Source organism: Hippocampus comes, unplaced genomic scaffold (genome assembly GCF_001891065.2).
Source record: "Hippocampus comes isolate QL1 unplaced genomic scaffold, H_comes_QL1_v1.1 scaffold242, whole genome shotgun sequence".
Classification (NCBI taxonomy): Eukaryota; Metazoa; Chordata; class Actinopteri; order Syngnathiformes; family Syngnathidae; genus Hippocampus; species Hippocampus comes.
Genome location: NW_017805385.1, coordinates 753,173 through 771,808, shown reverse-complemented (window position 1 = coordinate 771,808; position 18,636 = coordinate 753,173). Strand labels below are relative to the sequence as shown.

The 18,636-nt window shown below is 42.3% G+C and overlaps 1 protein-coding gene across 6 annotated transcripts in view; it reads left to right on the top strand.

Moving 5' to 3' along the window:
• Positions 1-18,346, top strand: part of hdac9b (histone deacetylase 9b) — a 21,592-nt gene extending 3,246 nt beyond the window's left edge. For 3 of the 6 annotated variants that reach the window (XM_019872879.1, XM_019872884.1, XM_019872883.1), the window contains exons 2-11: positions 3,610-3,851; positions 4,156-4,342; positions 5,242-5,374; positions 5,491-5,612; positions 9,928-10,059; positions 10,538-10,653; positions 12,944-13,066; positions 13,524-13,701; positions 13,821-14,035; positions 17,930-18,346. In XM_019872879.1, coding sequence (XP_019728438.1) covers positions 3,610-3,851; positions 4,156-4,342; positions 5,242-5,374; positions 5,491-5,612; positions 9,928-10,059; positions 10,538-10,653; positions 12,944-13,066; positions 13,524-13,701; positions 13,821-14,035; positions 17,930-18,262 — 1,781 coding nt within the window. In that variant the 3' untranslated portion in view covers positions 18,263-18,346. The remainder of the gene's footprint in view (positions 1-3,609; positions 3,852-4,155; positions 4,343-5,241; positions 5,375-5,490; positions 5,613-9,927; positions 10,060-10,537; positions 10,654-12,943; positions 13,067-13,523; positions 13,702-13,820; positions 14,036-17,929) is intronic. The other 3 variants (XM_019872882.1, XM_019872880.1, XM_019872881.1) reach the window with 3 other exon arrangements.
• Positions 18,347-18,636: the final 290 nt, after the last annotated feature.

Genomic DNA, 18,636 nt, shown 5'->3' with positions numbered 1-18,636 from the left:
CTGAAGATCTTCTGTGTCTCTGTTTCTATTTTGATTGTCAGACAGGGAATTTAGCTCAGCAAACATCCATTCTAAATACAGGCAACTTGCAAGACAAATCAAGATATTACGTTTAACTGCTGAAGCCAGTTTGTAAGTCGTAAAAAAAAAAAGATTAAAGCCAGCCAATATCAGGGCTCCCTCCTCATAGCAATGCGACTGGTGTGACGGGACTTGTATGAGTCTAAAGTTTTAGAAAGTCTTACATTAATTGTTCATTGCAATACTTCTTGAAAATGAAATGCAGTGGTGCAATTCACCGCACAACTGGTTTATGAGCAATTTTCAAATCTGAACAGAGCTTGTTAGGTGTTTTTCCCATTAGCTTACTACATGATTACACGTGATGGTGTTTGCACAGCAAGCTTCTTTGTTCAGTTGGAATAGTGTCAACTTCATTGAGTGACATGAGGGCAAACGGAGGGTGTAAGAACAACTTTGTACTTTTTGTTCAGTGAATAATATTGCTGTGATGAAAGGCTTGATTGTCATGTAAACCATTTTATTCTGAGCAACCGTCTCAAATTAAGGCTGTAATTGTCACTCCAACCAAGAGCAAGGCTCAAGCAAGGCAAACGGGCAGGAGAGTAAACACTTTTAGGAACACTGGAGCTCCGACTGCAGCGGTCAAAGAGTGTGAGTCACCCAATCGCCGCTCGACTGGCCCTCTACAGGAGGAATTTGGCCATTGGGCAACGGGGTTCTTGTCTCTCCCTGGTGCTAAAAACACATTTGGGAGTTACCATTCATAAATATCTTGTTTACTAGTACGTGGAGCATCGGTGAACCCTCCAAACATTAGGCGCATCATTCCAATCTAGAAAAAAGGTATTTGCATCAAGAATCACCATACCTAATATGACCCGAAGGTTACGTGAATGCTACATGGCGCTTTTATTTTTGCAAGTGTTGAATTAAGCTGACAGCTTCACAAGTGTGACAGTCTTTCGCACATTGTCTATCTTAGGAGCATTTATATTTGGCCCCAGTTACCGGTGGTTCGGTATTCATGTCTGCCTGCAGATTATTTTCGTTTGACAGAAGCTAAAGATTTCCGTTTCAGGCAGGAGTGCGGTACAGTGTGTGCTTTTAGCCCAAATGCCATTTGTTGTTGAATGAAGCACATCATCTGAAGAATGTTTGGAACTGTTCTCATGGCGAGATCAGGCAGTCGTGACTAATGTACATTGTCAATTCTCCATTTGGTACACTTGAATAATCACCATACCTTAAGGATCTCATTATTTTCCCTCCACTTTGCCGCTCCGCACTGCGCTATTCTTGTGGACAGTGGGCGGACCAGAATAGCATGGGCACATGAGGCTGTTGTGGTTTCCTCAAGGGCCATTTCGTGCGGCCTCGGTTATCAAATATGGCCTTAAGCCTTCACACTCCCGCCTACACCTTCTTTCCCCAGTCAGAGAAATAGTGATAGAGGCTCAGCTTGATGCGCCGATCAAAGTGGTGATCCTTAATGTCATTCGCAGTCAGGGTAGAGAATGAAATATGAGATTAATTAAATATCACAGTGGCGAGTTCTCCCTGCCAGCAGGTGTTTTTGTGGCTATTTTTAGGTCCATTAGGCAGAAGTAGCTCTGACGGTGTCTGACTCACGGAGTCCTTGAATGGTTCACAGGTTCACGGCTGTCCCTGGAACAGCGCCCGTTACAGGACAATCCTTTGTCAAGTACTGACATGCCAAGATGCATTTTCCTTGTCAACAAAGAGGAGTCTGATCCACAGGTACCCATTCATGTGCCTGCCGAGCTGGTGCCCTCCTCTGTCATTTCACTGAAGCTGTTTTTAGAACACCTGAGCCCAGGACTCCCTGCTGACTGTCTTCACTCTTTGAACCTCTTCTAAGACTAGTTATCACTCACTATTCGCTCTGCGTAATTTGTTTTTGTTTTACTGCGTTTCTCTCTGCTGGGGACTCCGTCCTTTTATAAGAGCTGATATAATAGACCACATGTCACATTGCCACAGTAGGCAGGAGATGACATGTGGCGAGACTCCGTATCTGCAGGATGGGGTGTTTGTTGGGGGTGGAGGGGGCATAATTACGTAGCTGTTGTTGCTATGACAGCAGCAAGTTAGGGTGTGGGGGTTGTCACAGACCAGGATTGCGCCACTTGCTTTTATGTTGCTGTTTATATAATAAGCACCGCCACGTTTAAATGGAATGGTGGCAGTAAAAAAAAATAATAATAATAATAATAATACACTTGCTGTGATGACAACTATGGAGAAGGTGTTTCATTGACTAGTTTAAAATATACTGTATGAATAATGAAAAAAAAATGATGGCATAAAATTGTGTCACAACACACTCCAAAAATCTCAAATGGGAGGTGTCAGTTTTCTCTTATTTTCAGTGAACAAGTGACATACAGAGTGTGTGTGTGTGTGTGTGTGTGTGTGTGTGTGTGTGTGTGTGTGTGTGTGTGTGTGTGTGTGTGTGTGCGCGCGCGCCATCTCCTGCCTGGAGAACATTAAGGCAATGACTGCACTCAATAAATCTCCTTGTGGTTACAGGAATTTCAAGTAGTTTGCAGAATCCTGATCACTGTATGCAGCACCACAATCCAGCTATCAAATATCAGTTTTGTTTGGACATTTTATTCAAAGCAGATCAATTGTGATATCTCACTGGTGATGTACAGTCTAGCTAGCTTACTTATAGTCCTCATTACAATCATCATCTTACAACGGCAGGATTTCTTAGTTTTACGATTAGATTCATTTCAGCAACTAAAGAGCTGAAACCGGCAGGAATTTTTTTTTTCTTACCAGTAAATGTTCGGTGAAATGAAATTGTATGGAATATGGAATATATAGTTGTTTTTTTTTTTCACTTTCACACACAAATAAAAACATACTTCAATGATAGTTCTTGTGAGGAATACGAAGACGAAGTAGTCTTGTCGTCTACTTTTTTAACTACATATCATTTTCCACTACATACAGAGTTCGGAGCATGAAAGAAAACCCGGTGTCTTTGTATCTGTCAATTAGACAAAATGACCAAAATACTTCCCATTAACGTCAGCGCTCATTAACAAAAGATCGCAGAAATGTCCCCATAAATGCCAATTCCATCCTTCAAAAAATATTTGCCTGAAAGGATTTATAAGCAACACGATGTCTTGGGAGGGATGAGAAGAATGCCGTTTGTTTATTGAACAGGCAGAAGACGAAAGGATTCAAATAAATGCTTGAAATATCCACTGTGAGCTCCGTGCCAAATGTCCACTGGGTCCTTAGTACAGCTGCTCCCAGTAGACTCTGCCGGATGTGATCCACTGTTTGTTTTTAGAAACGATTATAATTACAGGTTTGCATGAGAGAAAGCTGTGCCTTCGTGAGTCTCACTGTTTTCCTTCTCTTCCTCGCTCTCCATTATACTTGCTGATCCTTAATATAGTTGTCTAGCTTTATTGTGACCCCGCCCACCCCCTCTATAGCAGCACTGATATACCACCGACTGTGTCCCATGACAGGCACGTGTTCACTGTTTGACATTTAATATTTTTCTTTTCTTTATTCTCATCCTCTTGGTTTGGAATACAGTCGAGATTAAGTCAGACGTACCACTGGTTGTGGAACCCGTATCTCCGCTAGACCTGCGCACAGATCTGAGGATGCTGGGGCCAGGCTCGGACCCGGGACTATGGGAGAGGCAGCTGCAGCAGGAGCTACTGCTCATCCAAAAGCAGCAGCAGATCCAAAAGCAGCTGCTCATCAGTGAGTTCCAGAAGCAGCATGAGAAGTTGACCCGTCAGCATCAGGCTCAGCTCCAGGAGCACCTCAAGGTGGGCACGGAACTTGCACACAGCACAGCAAGCAGAACGCAGTGTGGCATCATCCAGAAAGCTTGAAAATACTAGAACTGAGGGAGAAAAAGAAACAGCAGCTCAGCTATTTAGGGTATCCAGCATCACCGTATTACAACACAGTGTGAGAAATGTTTTCACATGCAAGCATCAACTCATCCATCACTGCAAAATAGAAAAGCACAGTGAGCCCACCAAAACAGCTGCTATTTCCCAAAACATCAAGCACTATTCATTAGAGTTGCTTTCCTCATGCTTACCGCTGGGTCTGCTGCGTTCTCAGCTCCAACAGGAGCTCCACGTGATGAAACAGCAGCAGGAACTTGCAGCGAAGGAACTCCGTCTGGAGCAGCTACAGCAGCAGAACCAGCAGCACCAACACAACCAGCAGGAGAAAGAGCAGGAGAGGCACCGGCGAGAGCTGCACATTTCCAGCTTGAGTCTAAGGGCAAAAGAGCGCTCCAGAGAGAGTAAGAGCTTGACGAGGGGGAAAATTCAGATGAATCGAATACTTACCATAAATAAACACAGTTGTTACTGTAATAAGATTAATAACAATAATAATCATAATAATAATTAATAATAATAATGCTTTTATTTAATAATAATAATAATAATATCGCTTTTATTTAATAATAACAATAATATTATTATTGGTAAATTATTCTTTTATAATTTATGTCAACTTTTAAACAGGTTTAAATCAGTAAAGTACAACAAAGCATATGGCATAATATCATGATAATATGCTAAATAAAATTCTTGTACTCATTGTAAAGTACATTACAAGAAATGAAATAAAAATTACCCTCACCCACATAGGCAGAAAAAAGTGTGACTACAAAACATCATTTAATTTTAAAGTGTTTAACATATTGTAGTCGTAGTATATGTGTTTTTTTCTGACAGTGTTTCAGATTTGAGAAGATCCCTGTAATTGTAAGGTGATGATTATAATGAAGACTATAATTAAAGCGATACAAATAGCTGAGGTTTCTCGGTGCCATTTAATCTTGGAATTCTGTTGAACATGTCTTTTAATAGAACAATGAGAATAGAGTAGGAGCTAAGGTTTCTTTTCTGTTTTTACATTCTGTCTAATAATAGAGGAGATGACTTATGACTTTGTCAGGTCAGGTAATTTGAAACGATGCCCTGGAACTGTCGGCCTCCAAGAGGAGGGTTCTTTTTTTTTTTGCAATCTAATGTTATGTTGGCCACTAGGGGGAGATCTTTCTACATGGCTCGAGACAGTCCCAGAGAAAGAAATCATTCAGGACATTTTGTTAAAATGTTCATATGCTGCTCTGTTTACCTCACAAGTCATGTATCCTTAGGGTAACCCCAATCCTTGTTATTGCACCTTTTGGTCTCACAGGTGCAGTGGCCAGTACAGAGGTGAAACAGAAACTCCAAGAGTTTCTGTTGAGCAAATCAGCAAAGGACCCTGCCAGTAATGGCGGCACTCATTCATTCATCCACCACCCCAAGCTCTGGTACAGGTGACTACTTTTAGTCCCGGCTGTCTTAAATAAATGAGAAACCCTTTTGGGTTGTGCATTTACATCCCTACGACACATTGCACTCACTTGTGTTCTTTTTTGTTTTGTGTGGTCAGGTCCTCCCATCATACCTCTCTGGACCAAAGCTCTCCACCTCTGGGCGGCATGTCCCCGACATGCCATTACACTCTGCCATCACCCGTTGATGGCAAGGACGACTTCCCCTTGAGGAAAACAGGTCCGCTCTTTTGCATTTGTGTGACACAGAGACAACACGTTGAAATGCACTCATAGAACTCTACAGGAAGGCTAATGCAAACTTTGTTGCAACTAACTATTCAGTGGCTTTTGTCAATTCCTATTCACTACACTGCACTTGTAGTCAAAAGTATATCATTGGACCTTTAGTGGTAGATTGGCTCGTCACAAGGATGATACCTAATAAGGTACTGGCTTTCCAGCTCGTAAACTATATTAATCAGTCCGTGGTGCAAAAGAGAGAGAAAGTCATGATGTAGTCTCGTAAGTCTACATGAGTACAATTTTGAGGAACAAAAAGGATAGTACCACTATTTCCGACAGTGGGGGTTATTATTATGAAGATTCTTTTGACCCCTGTCAATCAAGAGTTCAGCCGAGCCATCAAGTGTTTCCTGGTTGCTGATGACCTACTAATAACATCAGTTAGTCTCATTATGACCCCTCCCTCTCTCATCCCTCCAGGGCTCACCACAAAACCTCTATGAGGACACTTGGATTCCTTCTTTAGTTGTTTCCATTTCATTGTTCACTTTGAAATAATTTCACAGAAATGTTGTTGGTGTTGTTGTTGTTGTCAAATTAGTACCATGACTAATAATATGCTGTATGAGTAACTGTTAAAAGTGGTAATAAATGCAGTAATAGTTGCAGTCAAATCTTTCTCTGGGCTTTGGACGCAATTTTGAATGGACACAGGTTCCCACCGAAAGGTAAAAAACTTGGGTTTAGTGGTTTAAAGCTTGAGGACTCCTTTGGGGGAAAGCTGTATAAATAAAAGGAATTCCCGTTCCTTAGTTTTCACAAGCAGAAGATTTAGCAAGCCCCAAAAAAAACACCAACAAAAGAAAAACTCTGCTATGAGGTCACCAAATTACATTATGTTCTTTCCCCCTCAGTGTCGCTTTAATTACACTCCAAGACAATCCTACTTGTTGAGTACAGTTAACTACAAGCCTGTCATGGTCTGCATATACCCAAATTGGACATTACTCAGAGGAATTCTATCTTTTAAGATAAATTTAAAATGCAACAAAGGTCGTAATGAAAAACTATAGATACATAAAAGCGTGAAGAACTTGTAAAACTCAAAATGCAGAAACGCCTATCTATTTGGAGCCACGGAATGTGTTTAAGACTTTCTGTTTTTGGGGGAAAAAAAAAAAAAAGAAAACCATCCCAAAATTTTGAGTTTGCCAAGTCGTCTTCTCGAAAATGAGCACTGTGCGTGCCTCTCACGCTGATAAAACGACGGTACTTGTTGCTTCATGGATTCCTGAATCTATATGTGGTCATTTCCTGCTCAGTTTTTCCTCCCCCACTTCCTGTCTGTCTTCATTAGAGCCTTTTAAAAGCGTGGCACGTGAGGTTGACACACAAAGGTGGTGTTGTTCCCAGCCACCGACTGCCACTGATGGCTGATTGGCAGGTGTTGCTGCAGTCCGCCTGGCAAAAGCAGGACGGACCTTGATTGTTTGTTGAAGAAAAGATAGCTCTCTCAAAACAAGCTGGAGGTGACTCAAGTACTCCGTGTGAGACACCCGACTGCTTGCTTCGGCCAAAGGGCAAAGTTCATTGTTTGTTCTGGTAGAGCTACATAATCACATTTGTCTGAAATATATATTTTGTCACACATACTTCTTTTCATAAGTCCTTGGGTCTTTTCCAAACCCAGTAAATGTCAACCCATTCCAAGTTTAACAGGAAATAAGTCAGTCGCTTGCCAAATAATAACATGTGACTGTTTTTTAAACGGCCTTAGTGATGTGCTATGACTAGATTAAAAGAAAAAAAAGCACAGATTGTCACAACTAATAAGATTCATGTATTATTTACTGAAAAGTTTAGTGCAATTTCCCTACATCGCTATATATACAAATGTGCAACAACTACAATCCCTCAAAAAAAAAAAATCACAGATCTTGACCAGAATTGTGTAGTTTCTTCCTTGTCTGTTGCCATAAATAAGGATGTTAATGTTGAACAGCGGAAGCAAAACTTAATACCACTTTCATACGCTGTAAATGGCAGCAAGCAGGAGATGAATGATTCTCTTCTCCAATTTTCACCCGAAGACTAATGAACCCGTTTGTCTGTCTAAGTTTATCTTGTTTTACTTCCCTGGACAAGTCACGCAGTAAGTCTGCTGCAGGAATAAATGCAGCGCAGCAAGAAGAACTGTGCTCTTGGCCCAATTGCCAACTCTGTGCATGTCCCGTACATGCATCAACTTCTCACTTGAGCTGATGTGAAATATCCTTTATGGTCAATAAGGATATTTGTTACAGTACCTTTAAGTCAAACGCATTCTACTTCAACCTCCAGTTAGCTTACATTTTTCCAGCAAGACAGGAAATAGCAGTAATCTGTTCCAGAGGAGGAACAGCCTCCATTGTAAAGAAAAAACAAAACAAAACAAAAAAAAAAACTCGAACTGTGCAGTTAATGTTTCATGGGCATCTTTGCGAGATGAATTACCCACTGCTAAAGCTACACTGTTTACTCATTATTAATTTTGAAAACGTGAGGGGCTCTGGAGAGAGGGGGATTATTGCTTGGGTGTCGAGTCTATATTTAAGACAGGACTAAATATAGTTCAAATTCCGGTGTACATACCGTACTTATTATTGATGTCACCTTACTTATTTTAGCTGTGGCTTTATTTTACTGAGCAACCAGAAAAGAGACACATGTACAAAACCATCTATTTTTTTTTTTTCACTGGCATGCCAGTTATTAATCTTGTGAAGTGGCATTCGGAATAAGTACGTATCACAAAAAAAACCCACCAAAGAAAGCCACAACACCTGTTGTGGACTTATTCGTCGAGATAGTCACTGAATTGGATGCCTGTGTCGTTCTCAGAATCGTAGACAAAATTCCAAGTTATTCGGGCATCTGAGCCATCTTGAAGGTTCGACTGCACTTCCAGGCTGTCATAATTGCCTCCCGTATCTCAGAGCATCAAGGTGTTTTTGTGTTTTTCCATGGGGACCAGTGAGAAAGTGTACTTTCTCATGCTGCTGTCTGGCGTTCCCGTGGCGACCAATTGGCATATGTTGGTTGGTGGCAGCAGTGTGTAAAAATAGAAAGCAATCAAGTCAGTGGGGCGTGAAGCAGATTCACAGAACTCCCGGCAGCCTTTTCTCTCCCTCCAATTCCTCTTTCCTGCCTCCTTTCTCCCTTCTTTCATTCATCCTCACACCCACAGGATTTGAGGTCCTCGCAACGTATTAGGGTTGAGGCTTTGGCTGCTTTGACAAATGCCAGAAATAGCAGCATCTGGCCCACTGTGCCCCCATCTACCCTCCAGTACTATCCCCATATCCATCCTCCGCCTGCGGCACTCCTCCGTCATGGCCCCCGCTTCCCCATGTTCAGCTGTATAGTCTGCACAATGTAAACACCAAAATAACTCTTTAAATATTGATTCACAAACTGAATAATTAAAAAAAAAGGCTGAGTGTTGTATAACAGGTTTACATAACTTCAGTGCAGCAAGATGCCCATTTTATCTTGGGAGAGTTTTGTTTCTACCTTTGGCTGTGTGGGTTAACGAGTCCAATGTTGGCTATAAAAGTCGACTTCTTCATTGCTTTGCAATTGTCAGTTTGAAAGCATTGGTACTGACAACAAAGATTCTATCTATCTATCTCGAGTATTACTAATTTTGATATACTGTATGCTCTGAAAAGCGTTGATAATAGCGGGTGAAAAGTCAAAAATTACCGCGTCTCACAGGAGAAATATTGGCTGTTCTATCACAGCTGATTGATTGGGTCTGGATCAGGTTAAGCTTGGCCGTTTAACACTGAGGAGTATATGGGTATTTCTGTTTTGCATTAGGAGGTGGGAGGTGTTGGGGAGAGCCTGAACATCTGCCATGTTTTTGTGTTAGTTTAACTGTTGCTACTGTATCAGACTGTGGTCACCAGGGCGGCAGGTAGCGGCAGAATTTCACTTGGAGCTCAGTGTTTCGCCAACTAATTTAGTCCAGATGACTTGGAAATAGCTCGGATCCTGAGTCATTTAATGGGTCCAAAAATGTTTGGAATTTTTCTGGAAACCGACAATTGTTCAAGTGTGATCATATAATAAGTTGATTGATAGTCTCTATTTTATGATGCTCTTGTTTGCTTTAACACGTTCCATTCCATTGGCTGGATAAAAAACACTGCTTGACTTACTCACTTGGCTTGCGTTATTTTTCACCTTGAGGGAATGAACTGAGACTACTGTAAGATAAAGGTCCGCTCCCTATTTATGCATCTTTTTTTTTTTTTTTTTTTTTTTAGCTTCCGAGCCCAATCTGAAGGTGCGTTCCAGACTGAAACAGAAAGTAGCTGAGAGGCGGAGCAGCCCCATGCTCAAGAGAAAAGATGGCAACCTCATGACACCTTACAAGAAGAGGGCACTGGAGCTAATGGGTATGACCAAGCTAATGGTGGTTCGTCTTTTTTTTTTTTACAACATACACAAACTGGCCACAAATTCAGGCACACTTGACCAGCCCCCAAAAATAAATAAAAATAACAGATAATATACAATTTTTTTGGGAGGTATTTAACAATGTTTATTATTGGAGTTGTAGTTTGCTGAGTAGAAAGACATTGCATCACACTGAGGGATGTGCGTCTTATTAATGGAACTGTAATAGAACATATTCAATGACAAACAATTGGTGGATGCTCTGTGATACATTGTAAGTGGCAGGCCTTACATTTCTATTTTTCTGTGTAACGTAAGATTATTTTTTGTTTAACCCTTATATCAGATGTATGTAACAAAATTAGTCAGTTGTATTTGTGGTCAGAGGAGGCCATTACTTGGACATATTCCAAGTGTTTGTGTGATAGTGTACATGTGCATGAATACTTGCGAATCTAACTCTTATATGTTCTGTAGACTCTACACCCACAAAAAGTGCCCCTGGCTCGGGCCCCAGCTCTCCCATCGGGGCGTCCAGTGCCTTGGGAGCAGAAAATGGACCCTCCTCTTTGCCTACCACCACAAAAACGGAGGTACATTGGCCCTAATGTCAGCATTGCCTTTTATTTGCCAAATGAAGGAAACTTCAGCAAATGCCTGTTTAAAAAAAAAAAAAAAAAGTTTTAGTGAAGGGAAGTGAAAGTACAGAATGCTTGGCTGCACTTCTGCTCACAGCTATAAAAACAGCCATTTGCCCTGTGTCTGTTCCACTCCAGTGAAAATGACTACCTGCACCGACATTAAAGAGGCACAGTTTGACCCGTGTGTCCGACTGCGCAAGGTTTACTTGTGTTAAGACAACATATTTTGCAGGAAATGTGAGTGTTTAAGAGCAAACAACAGCAACGGTTTGAATCCTGCTTGTTTTTTTATCGCTCACATTATTCCTCCAGATGTTCTGCACAATTACAACTGGAGTTTGGCTCAGAGTTTCACCGTTGGCTTGTCATTGTATTTCTGTCATTGGCTTGCCTTTGCGCCTCCTCAGAGGCATTTTTGTGATAGATTCAAGGATGAGCTCTGGCCCATGGATCCCCTTGGACTGAGCTCACAAAGAGGACCATTATAGCGGGTGGCAGATATGACACATCGACTTGCAATCTCAACAGAGCAGCTGTGTTTTCCTGAACCATAGCTGTTGACTCTCGCGAGGACCTCCAGTGACAGAGAATGCAGAGACGCCCTGACATCGGGGCTTAGGGAGACAAACGAACTGTGGCGTTTAATTGAAATCCCAGGCGCTGGTAGCCAAAAAGACACCCACATGCGAGCAACATAAACACACAAGCTTGCTATTGTTTCAGTGCAAACTGCAGCTCTCATGAAAGTCATTGGCCAAGAGCGGGGCTGCCTGTAGACCTCATGCCTGTTGCAAAAGCAATGCATGTTGATGCACCGTTACATTAGGTATCCTTTTTCAGAGGGAACGGGTCCCTCGGGTCGAATACGGTCCGGATATCCACATACAGGTCACTGAGTACTGGCAGGGGTCGCAAGGATAAACAAGGCTGTTCCGAGACCACATGCTGGTCCCCTTTTCTGCTGGGCGCAGGAAGTGTGCCCCAGTGGTGGTGTCCTTCTCGAGAGCGGGGACCAATGTTCCCTCTAATTTTCCATCCTTCTGAGCATTCACACAAACTCCCTGAGCATTCCTTGTGAGCAGCATCAGACATGCACACGACAGCCAAGCTAGTATCTATCACACCTGTCCAAAAACGCAGTCATAACAAGGCACTTAATGTCGTATGCTATGAAAAAAATCGAATTACTTTCATATCAAACTAGAAAATATAATCGAATGGAGATTTATGACACACATAAAATTGGCCCAAGTGTGTTTACTTTTATATTTGCACACAGTGTCACATTTTGCATGATGGTAGTTGGAGGACTCCAAAAAGCAGGGAGGCAGGGAGGAGTGGACTGACCAAGATGTATTTGACAAAAATACAAACAGGAGTTTACTGGAAAAAAACTGAAGTACTCAAAAAAAAAAGTCCCGAAAATCACAAGAAAGTAAAGTACCAAAAAAAACAAACAAAAAAAAAACAAAACCCTATGACAGAAAACAAAACATGACAGTGGCACACAGACACTCACAATGATCCAACAAAGACTGACAGAACCCAGACAACTAAATACAAGCTAAGTGGCGAGACAACGAGAAACACCTGGACAAGACACAAAAGGTTGCGGGAGCTGATTGGTTAAACACAAGGTACACGGATGACGAGAACAGGTGGAGACAAAAAGGGCACAAGAGGGAACAAAACCAAATGTAACCTAAACAAAAACATAACACAGGTTATTTTAAGCATCGTTGATGAAGCCAGTCTGTATAACTATGATCCCACATTGTCAACTCATAAATAATGGAAAACATTTCATTTAATAAAAACAACAACAACAAAAAAATACTTGTCACCTAACTTTTAACTTGCGAAAGAGCCTCATTCAAGGGGCTTGTAAAGTAAGTTCATATTTGGACTTCCTGAATGGAGCCATCTGTGTGTCGCTCAGAGCCTCTCGTCTGTGGTGAGTGTGAGTGAATGTGTGTCAATATATGCATCAAATCATCATAGAACAACCGAGTGCGCACCCTCTGTGTCATCATGTCCGCTGAGAGGGTGAGAGAAGTGCACAATTGCTCACGCGCGTAGCTTAGAGGGCACTTTGCCGGGGACCAACTTTCATTTGATCCGCTGTGGATGAAGGAAGTGGGGCTGGAACACTACTTTTACAACTTTCAGTGAACTGCTGCAATCTGTGTGTTTCTCGCAAGTGAACTAGGATCTCTCTTTGATTGTGTCCTGTATCATATAGCGATGGCCTTCACAGCCAAGGTTATTCCGACCAGAGAGCTCCGTGTCCGTGTTGAGTTTATACACATCTCCATCCCTCCCCAATATCTCCTTTGGCCTTCCGACTGCGTCTTCACCTATTAGCGTAAGTATCTTGAGGTCGTCAAATTGAATGCTTTTTTGCGTCTTGAAAATCTGCCATCAGTGGTTGTCTGCAGCTTTCATGTGACCACAGACAGGCCATTGACCCCTGTGGCCCCCAAAGATTTTATCACCCGTTAGATAAATATTGTCACGTAATGTCTGGTGTGAAGCGTGCTCTTATCTCAAACCTCAGTTATCACCACATTTTTAAAAACCCAAGTCTACTCAAGTACAACGCTTGATAACCCGCCACGTGATTTATCATTGTTCAGCTCTGGCACATTCCAAGTAGGCCTGCTCAACAACAGCAGTGACTTTTAAACATCAGCTGTTTCTTTTTTAATGCTGTGTCATTTAGTGGCCATGCTACAGCAGCAAATTATTCTAAACAACTACACTATTCTGAGTCTTGCATGTGATACATGAAGTGAGTCACCACCAGTATGCTCTCTTTTCAGGCGGCAGTAGGCCTGAAGGACAGATCAATAGAGAGCAAGCATGGACTGCCAGGGCATCTCCTGGGTCCTGTTCCTCTTCAGAATGGTCTGGAGTCCAAAGTGAGCCCCAGTCACCAGGCTCTGCTCCAACACCTCCTCCAGAAGGAGCAAATGAGGCAGCAGAAGATGCTTTCCACCGGTAAGAACATCGTACCTGATGAAAAACGTTGAATCGCAGTGGGTTGATGTACTAAACAAATACATTGGAAATTTAAGCCAAAACCTAAGATGTTTTGTTTGTTTGTTCACTTTGCCAAGGTGCAGGCTCCTTGCCATCCCACCCTCCATCCCCTCTGGCCATGAAGGATCGCGCGTCCAGCAGTCGCCCAAAATTACCCAAACATCGGCCCTTGAACAGAACCCAGTCAGCGCCACTGCCCCAGAACACGCTGGCGCAACTTGTCATCCAGCAGCAACACCAGCACTTCCTGGAGAAACAGAAACAATACCAACAGCAGGTCCATATAAATAAGGTTTGTCAATATATTTGATAGACGGCCCGGTGGTCCAGTGGTTAGCGCGCCGACCTCACAGCGCAGAGGTACCGGGTTCAATTCCAGCTCCGGCCTCCCTATGTGGAGTTTGCATGTTCTCCCCGGGCCTTTGTGGGTTTTCTCCGGGTACTCCGGTTTCCTCCCACTTTCCAAAAATATGCATGGCAGGCTGATTGAACACTCTAAAATAAATTGTCCCTCGTTGTGAGTGTGAGCGTGGATGGTTGTTCGTCTATGTGTGCCCTGCGTTTGGCTGGCAACTGGTTCAGGGTGTCCCCCGTCTCCTGCCCGAAGACCTCACGACCCTTGTGAGGATAAGCGGATCGGAAAATGAATGAATGAATTGAATATATTTGATTCTGCAAAACATTTTCTGTCAGTCCTTTTCTTGGACGGGTGAAGTCAAACTTATTTAAAGGACACAAATCCACATGTGTTTTTTTTTGTTTGTTTGTTTGTTTGTTTTGAAAGATTCTGTGGTTGATGAAGTTTCCAGTCCTGACCTATAGTCTGTTCTTCACTGCTATTCCTCTGCTGTTAAATCTGCCACGCAATGAACTTCAAAACGGGGGAAGAAATGCTTCCCCTGCACTAATTCTGTTATCATAGCTCAAGGCACCAGTGTTGTTCACATGCTAACACTGTGAAATTCAATTCAGCTAAGTTCAAATGGAGGAGGGAAAAAAAAACAGCATACATTTTGTTCCTCTGTGGCAATATTTGTCTTTCTGAAATCTGGCCAAGGTCACCTCGCCAAGACACAAGAGAGTAATTATTCTGGTGAGGGACGCGTGTGAGGTGACCGACACTGTGAAAGGCAGCATTGTGTGAGTTGCACTGATGTGTCCTAACACTGGGCCCTGAAGGAGGAATGGGAAACCACTGAGGAGGAAATAAATAGCAAAAACTAGCTCAAGTGGTAACTGGTGTACAGCTAACACGTGCATCTTATCGCCATCTCTCTTTGAAACTTTATGAGTAAGGCATATATTACAGATTTCTTCTAGTAGAATGTGTAATGATCCTTATTTCTTAAAAAAGTGGCCTCCAGTCAAGTAGATGCTAGGCCTCAATCATCACAGGGTAGACCACTCCCCTTAAATAGACTCTTACTTTTCCCCCCTTCACCTTAGAGAGAGACCATTTGAACTCGGTTGCTATCCAAGACACTGGTACAGAGGCTTGGATCTCCTTGGTCTCTTGAATAAATTAAAGTGAATTGAAGATGATCATATGTTATGTGGAGACTGTGCTTGCTTTTGAGTAGGAGCAGTCCAATTTGCTCCACATTGTTGAAATGCAACCAATACTATTTTTGATTTTGTTTTAAACTCAGTTTGACCTGACAAATGCTGTAATGTTTCACTGAAACATTATTATTTACCCATGGAATGAGATCTCAAAATATAGACATTAAATACAATACAATACAATACATGCTGATTTATATAGCGCTTTCACAACAGCGGCAGCTGTAAATTTAAGACCATAATTATTCAGTAGCCTGGGCAAATTTTGAATTAAACACCATTTTTTTCAGCTGGAATTGCCCCAAGAAAGTTACAGAAGAGGCTCTGTCAGAAATATGCTAAGTGATCTTTTGCCTTGGCTATCGCTTTACCGCTTTCAAGGCACTCAAAGCACATTAACACTCTCTCCTCATTCACCTATTCACAAGGCAGCTTCAGGAGCAACTGGGGGTTTCGCTATCTTGCTCAAGGATACTTGGCATGGTCACTGAGGATCAGGACCAAACTCCACACCCTGGGAGACGATCACTTTAGCACCTGAACCATGTTGCCCTTTGAACAAAATTGTTGCTGTTCCCTGATCTAATGAAAAAAAAAATCTTGCAGCACAGTATTCTGAATTTCTAGACCATTCTAAAGCATTTATAGTACGCCAACTATACATTTAACCCATTTGATAATCCTGTACTAACAAGACAGGCACAAGAAAAAGCCTCCTCCAAATAACACTTAACCTTTATGAGGCACCCAGCCCTCACTGCAGTTGAGTAAATAACCTTCATCCACTTTATGAGGCAAAAACGCAGATATATTTCCCATCCTTTATTGAGCCAAAGCACCTGTTTTACATTGAAGAAAACCACTAAATAAAAATGTCACAAAAAGTATGAATACCAAAATGATCTTATCTCAAACTTGCACATTTGCTTCGTGTGAGATCTGTGTCTGTTGAATTGAAGGCAAAACGGATATACTCACGGGTAGCGATGACTTATTTGGTTGTATAAATCGCATTGTGGATACACAGGTTTTATTACACTTCCTGCTGTCGAGTGAAAGGGCTTTTAATTGTTCTGCCAGTCACTATACGTCACTGGAATAGATAGATGAACAAAAAGGTGTGTGTAACATATAAATAATTTGGGACAAATTAAGTGAACATTCAAAATTGGAATCACTGGTGTATATGAAGGTGATTTTACTTCAAAAGAACGTCCCGTGAGCGAGCTGGGCTGTGATCATCCGACCCAATGAGATCGCGGGGTAAAGCCACTTAAAGCGGAGGTTATAAATGGCCACTAATCAGGGATGAGCCCTGAGTGTTTACAGCGAAGGATCAGTGAAACATTGCCCTAATTAATTTCCCAGTAGGCTTGTCAGGGGTGGTTGTTTTTTCACATCCTCCGGTGCCTGCTACAGTAGCGGACAGCAATGGAAATTTACAAGAGATTAGGCTTTTGGGAAAAGTCTGCACGTGTTTACAAAGGCTGAGCTAAACAGGCTAATTCTGGTAAATCGAGGTATTTATAAAAGGCCTCCCAACTGCAGATAATTTGGTTAGCAGGCACTTCTCGTTGTTGGCTGTAGAGCCCCCTTCCGGTGGAACTATTAAACTAATTAATTTCCAAACGTCCACACAAAATACATATAAGTAAAATGAACTCACTCTAAAGCCTTTATTAACTCTAGAAACATCTCAACATTCTTAACTGTCATACAAGATTAAAGAGAAGTTAACCACTGTAAAATAAGACAAAAATTGTATATAATTGATCACAAATTGTCGTTCTCAAATTATACTGAGCAGCCAGACACTTTCTCATGTTATAGTCAGTTCGATTTTTGGCTCTATGGTTATTGTAGCAATTTTCCTCTCGTCACCACAAAACTGTAAAGAAGCCAAAGAAAAGCAAAACCCACTTGAGAAGTTTTCGATGTTTACTGAGCTCAAGTCTCGCCAGCTTCTCTGACACCGATTGATCGGTTGAATTCAGTGTAATGTTTGTTTGACATCTGAGACATATTTTTCCAGAAAATTGGCATTGAAATTCAAATTTTACAAAATTTTGGTCATTTGACTGGAGTTTCCACTGTATGGGAGTTACCGCAATCATATATGCAGAATACAATTTGCACATTCTTGTCCTCTTCAAAAAGTACATTTATTCTCATTTTATTTCTTAAACCTGCGCTGTTTGGGATGTACCCCCCCCCCACACACACACACACACATACACAAAATTTACCTTGACAGAATTTTTTTTTTTTATCCATATAAAAAGGGACATAACAAGTAGCAAATGGGACAGGACGAGGTTAGCCAGGCAGGCGAGTGTGGTGGTTGGTGGCTATGTATTGCCAAACACCCCTGTAAATTTGAGTGCAAGTACGAGTGGGTTATGTGCAATTAGCGAGTGACCCCATACCAAGCGACTACATCCCATAAGCCCATCTATGGAGACATGGTTGTGAATCAATATAGTGTATATTTTCATGACTTGATTTCATTACTTGAAGATTTGTGATGGATTTTTATTTATTTATTGAACTTCTCTTAATTGTATGCCTAAAATGGCTGCTGCATGGAAAATCAAGTTGTTCTTAATGTCACTGTGTTCTGCAGCTGCTGTCCAAGTCCATTGAGCAGTTACGTCAGCCTAGCACGCACCTGCAGGAGTCCGAGGAGGAGCAGGAGGAGCTTCCGCACCAAGAGCTGCCGGAGCGCATGCAGGAGGACAGGCTGCCCCCCGGAGGAGTCATCCGGAAGCACACGCTGGGCAGCTGCAGCAGCAGCAGCAGCAGCGGCGGCTCCAGCGTGGAGCTCCCCGACACACACTATGGGGTCATCAAGGTGAAGGAGGAACCCCCGGATAGCGAGGATGAGGGCTTGGAGGTGGCGAGGAGCACCTATCTTCACCAGGTCAAAGGGAGGCTGGTGATACGAGCCATGATCTGAGGATTACGGGGAGCACGTCGTACACTCCAACATTCGCAGAGAAACAAACAGCACATCCCTGTAGTGTACACACACACGCACACACGCACACGCACACACACACACACACATATACACACACGGCGGCACTGTAGGCCCTTCCTGGTCGCAGCAGCAAAAGAGCCCTTTTCTACTCATTTTCTGCCTCGTACATCACTCCCTTTGAGACTCTATCCGTGTTCCTCATGTAGTAAATATGTAGGCTACATTGTTGTGTACATAATACAAAGACATACGAGCTGCTTATGGTCGTTTGGAGTCTGCTTGGCTAACAGAAGATGATGTACATGCCCAATGTACATGTACTGTGGATTTAGCATCATAGTCTACAGCAT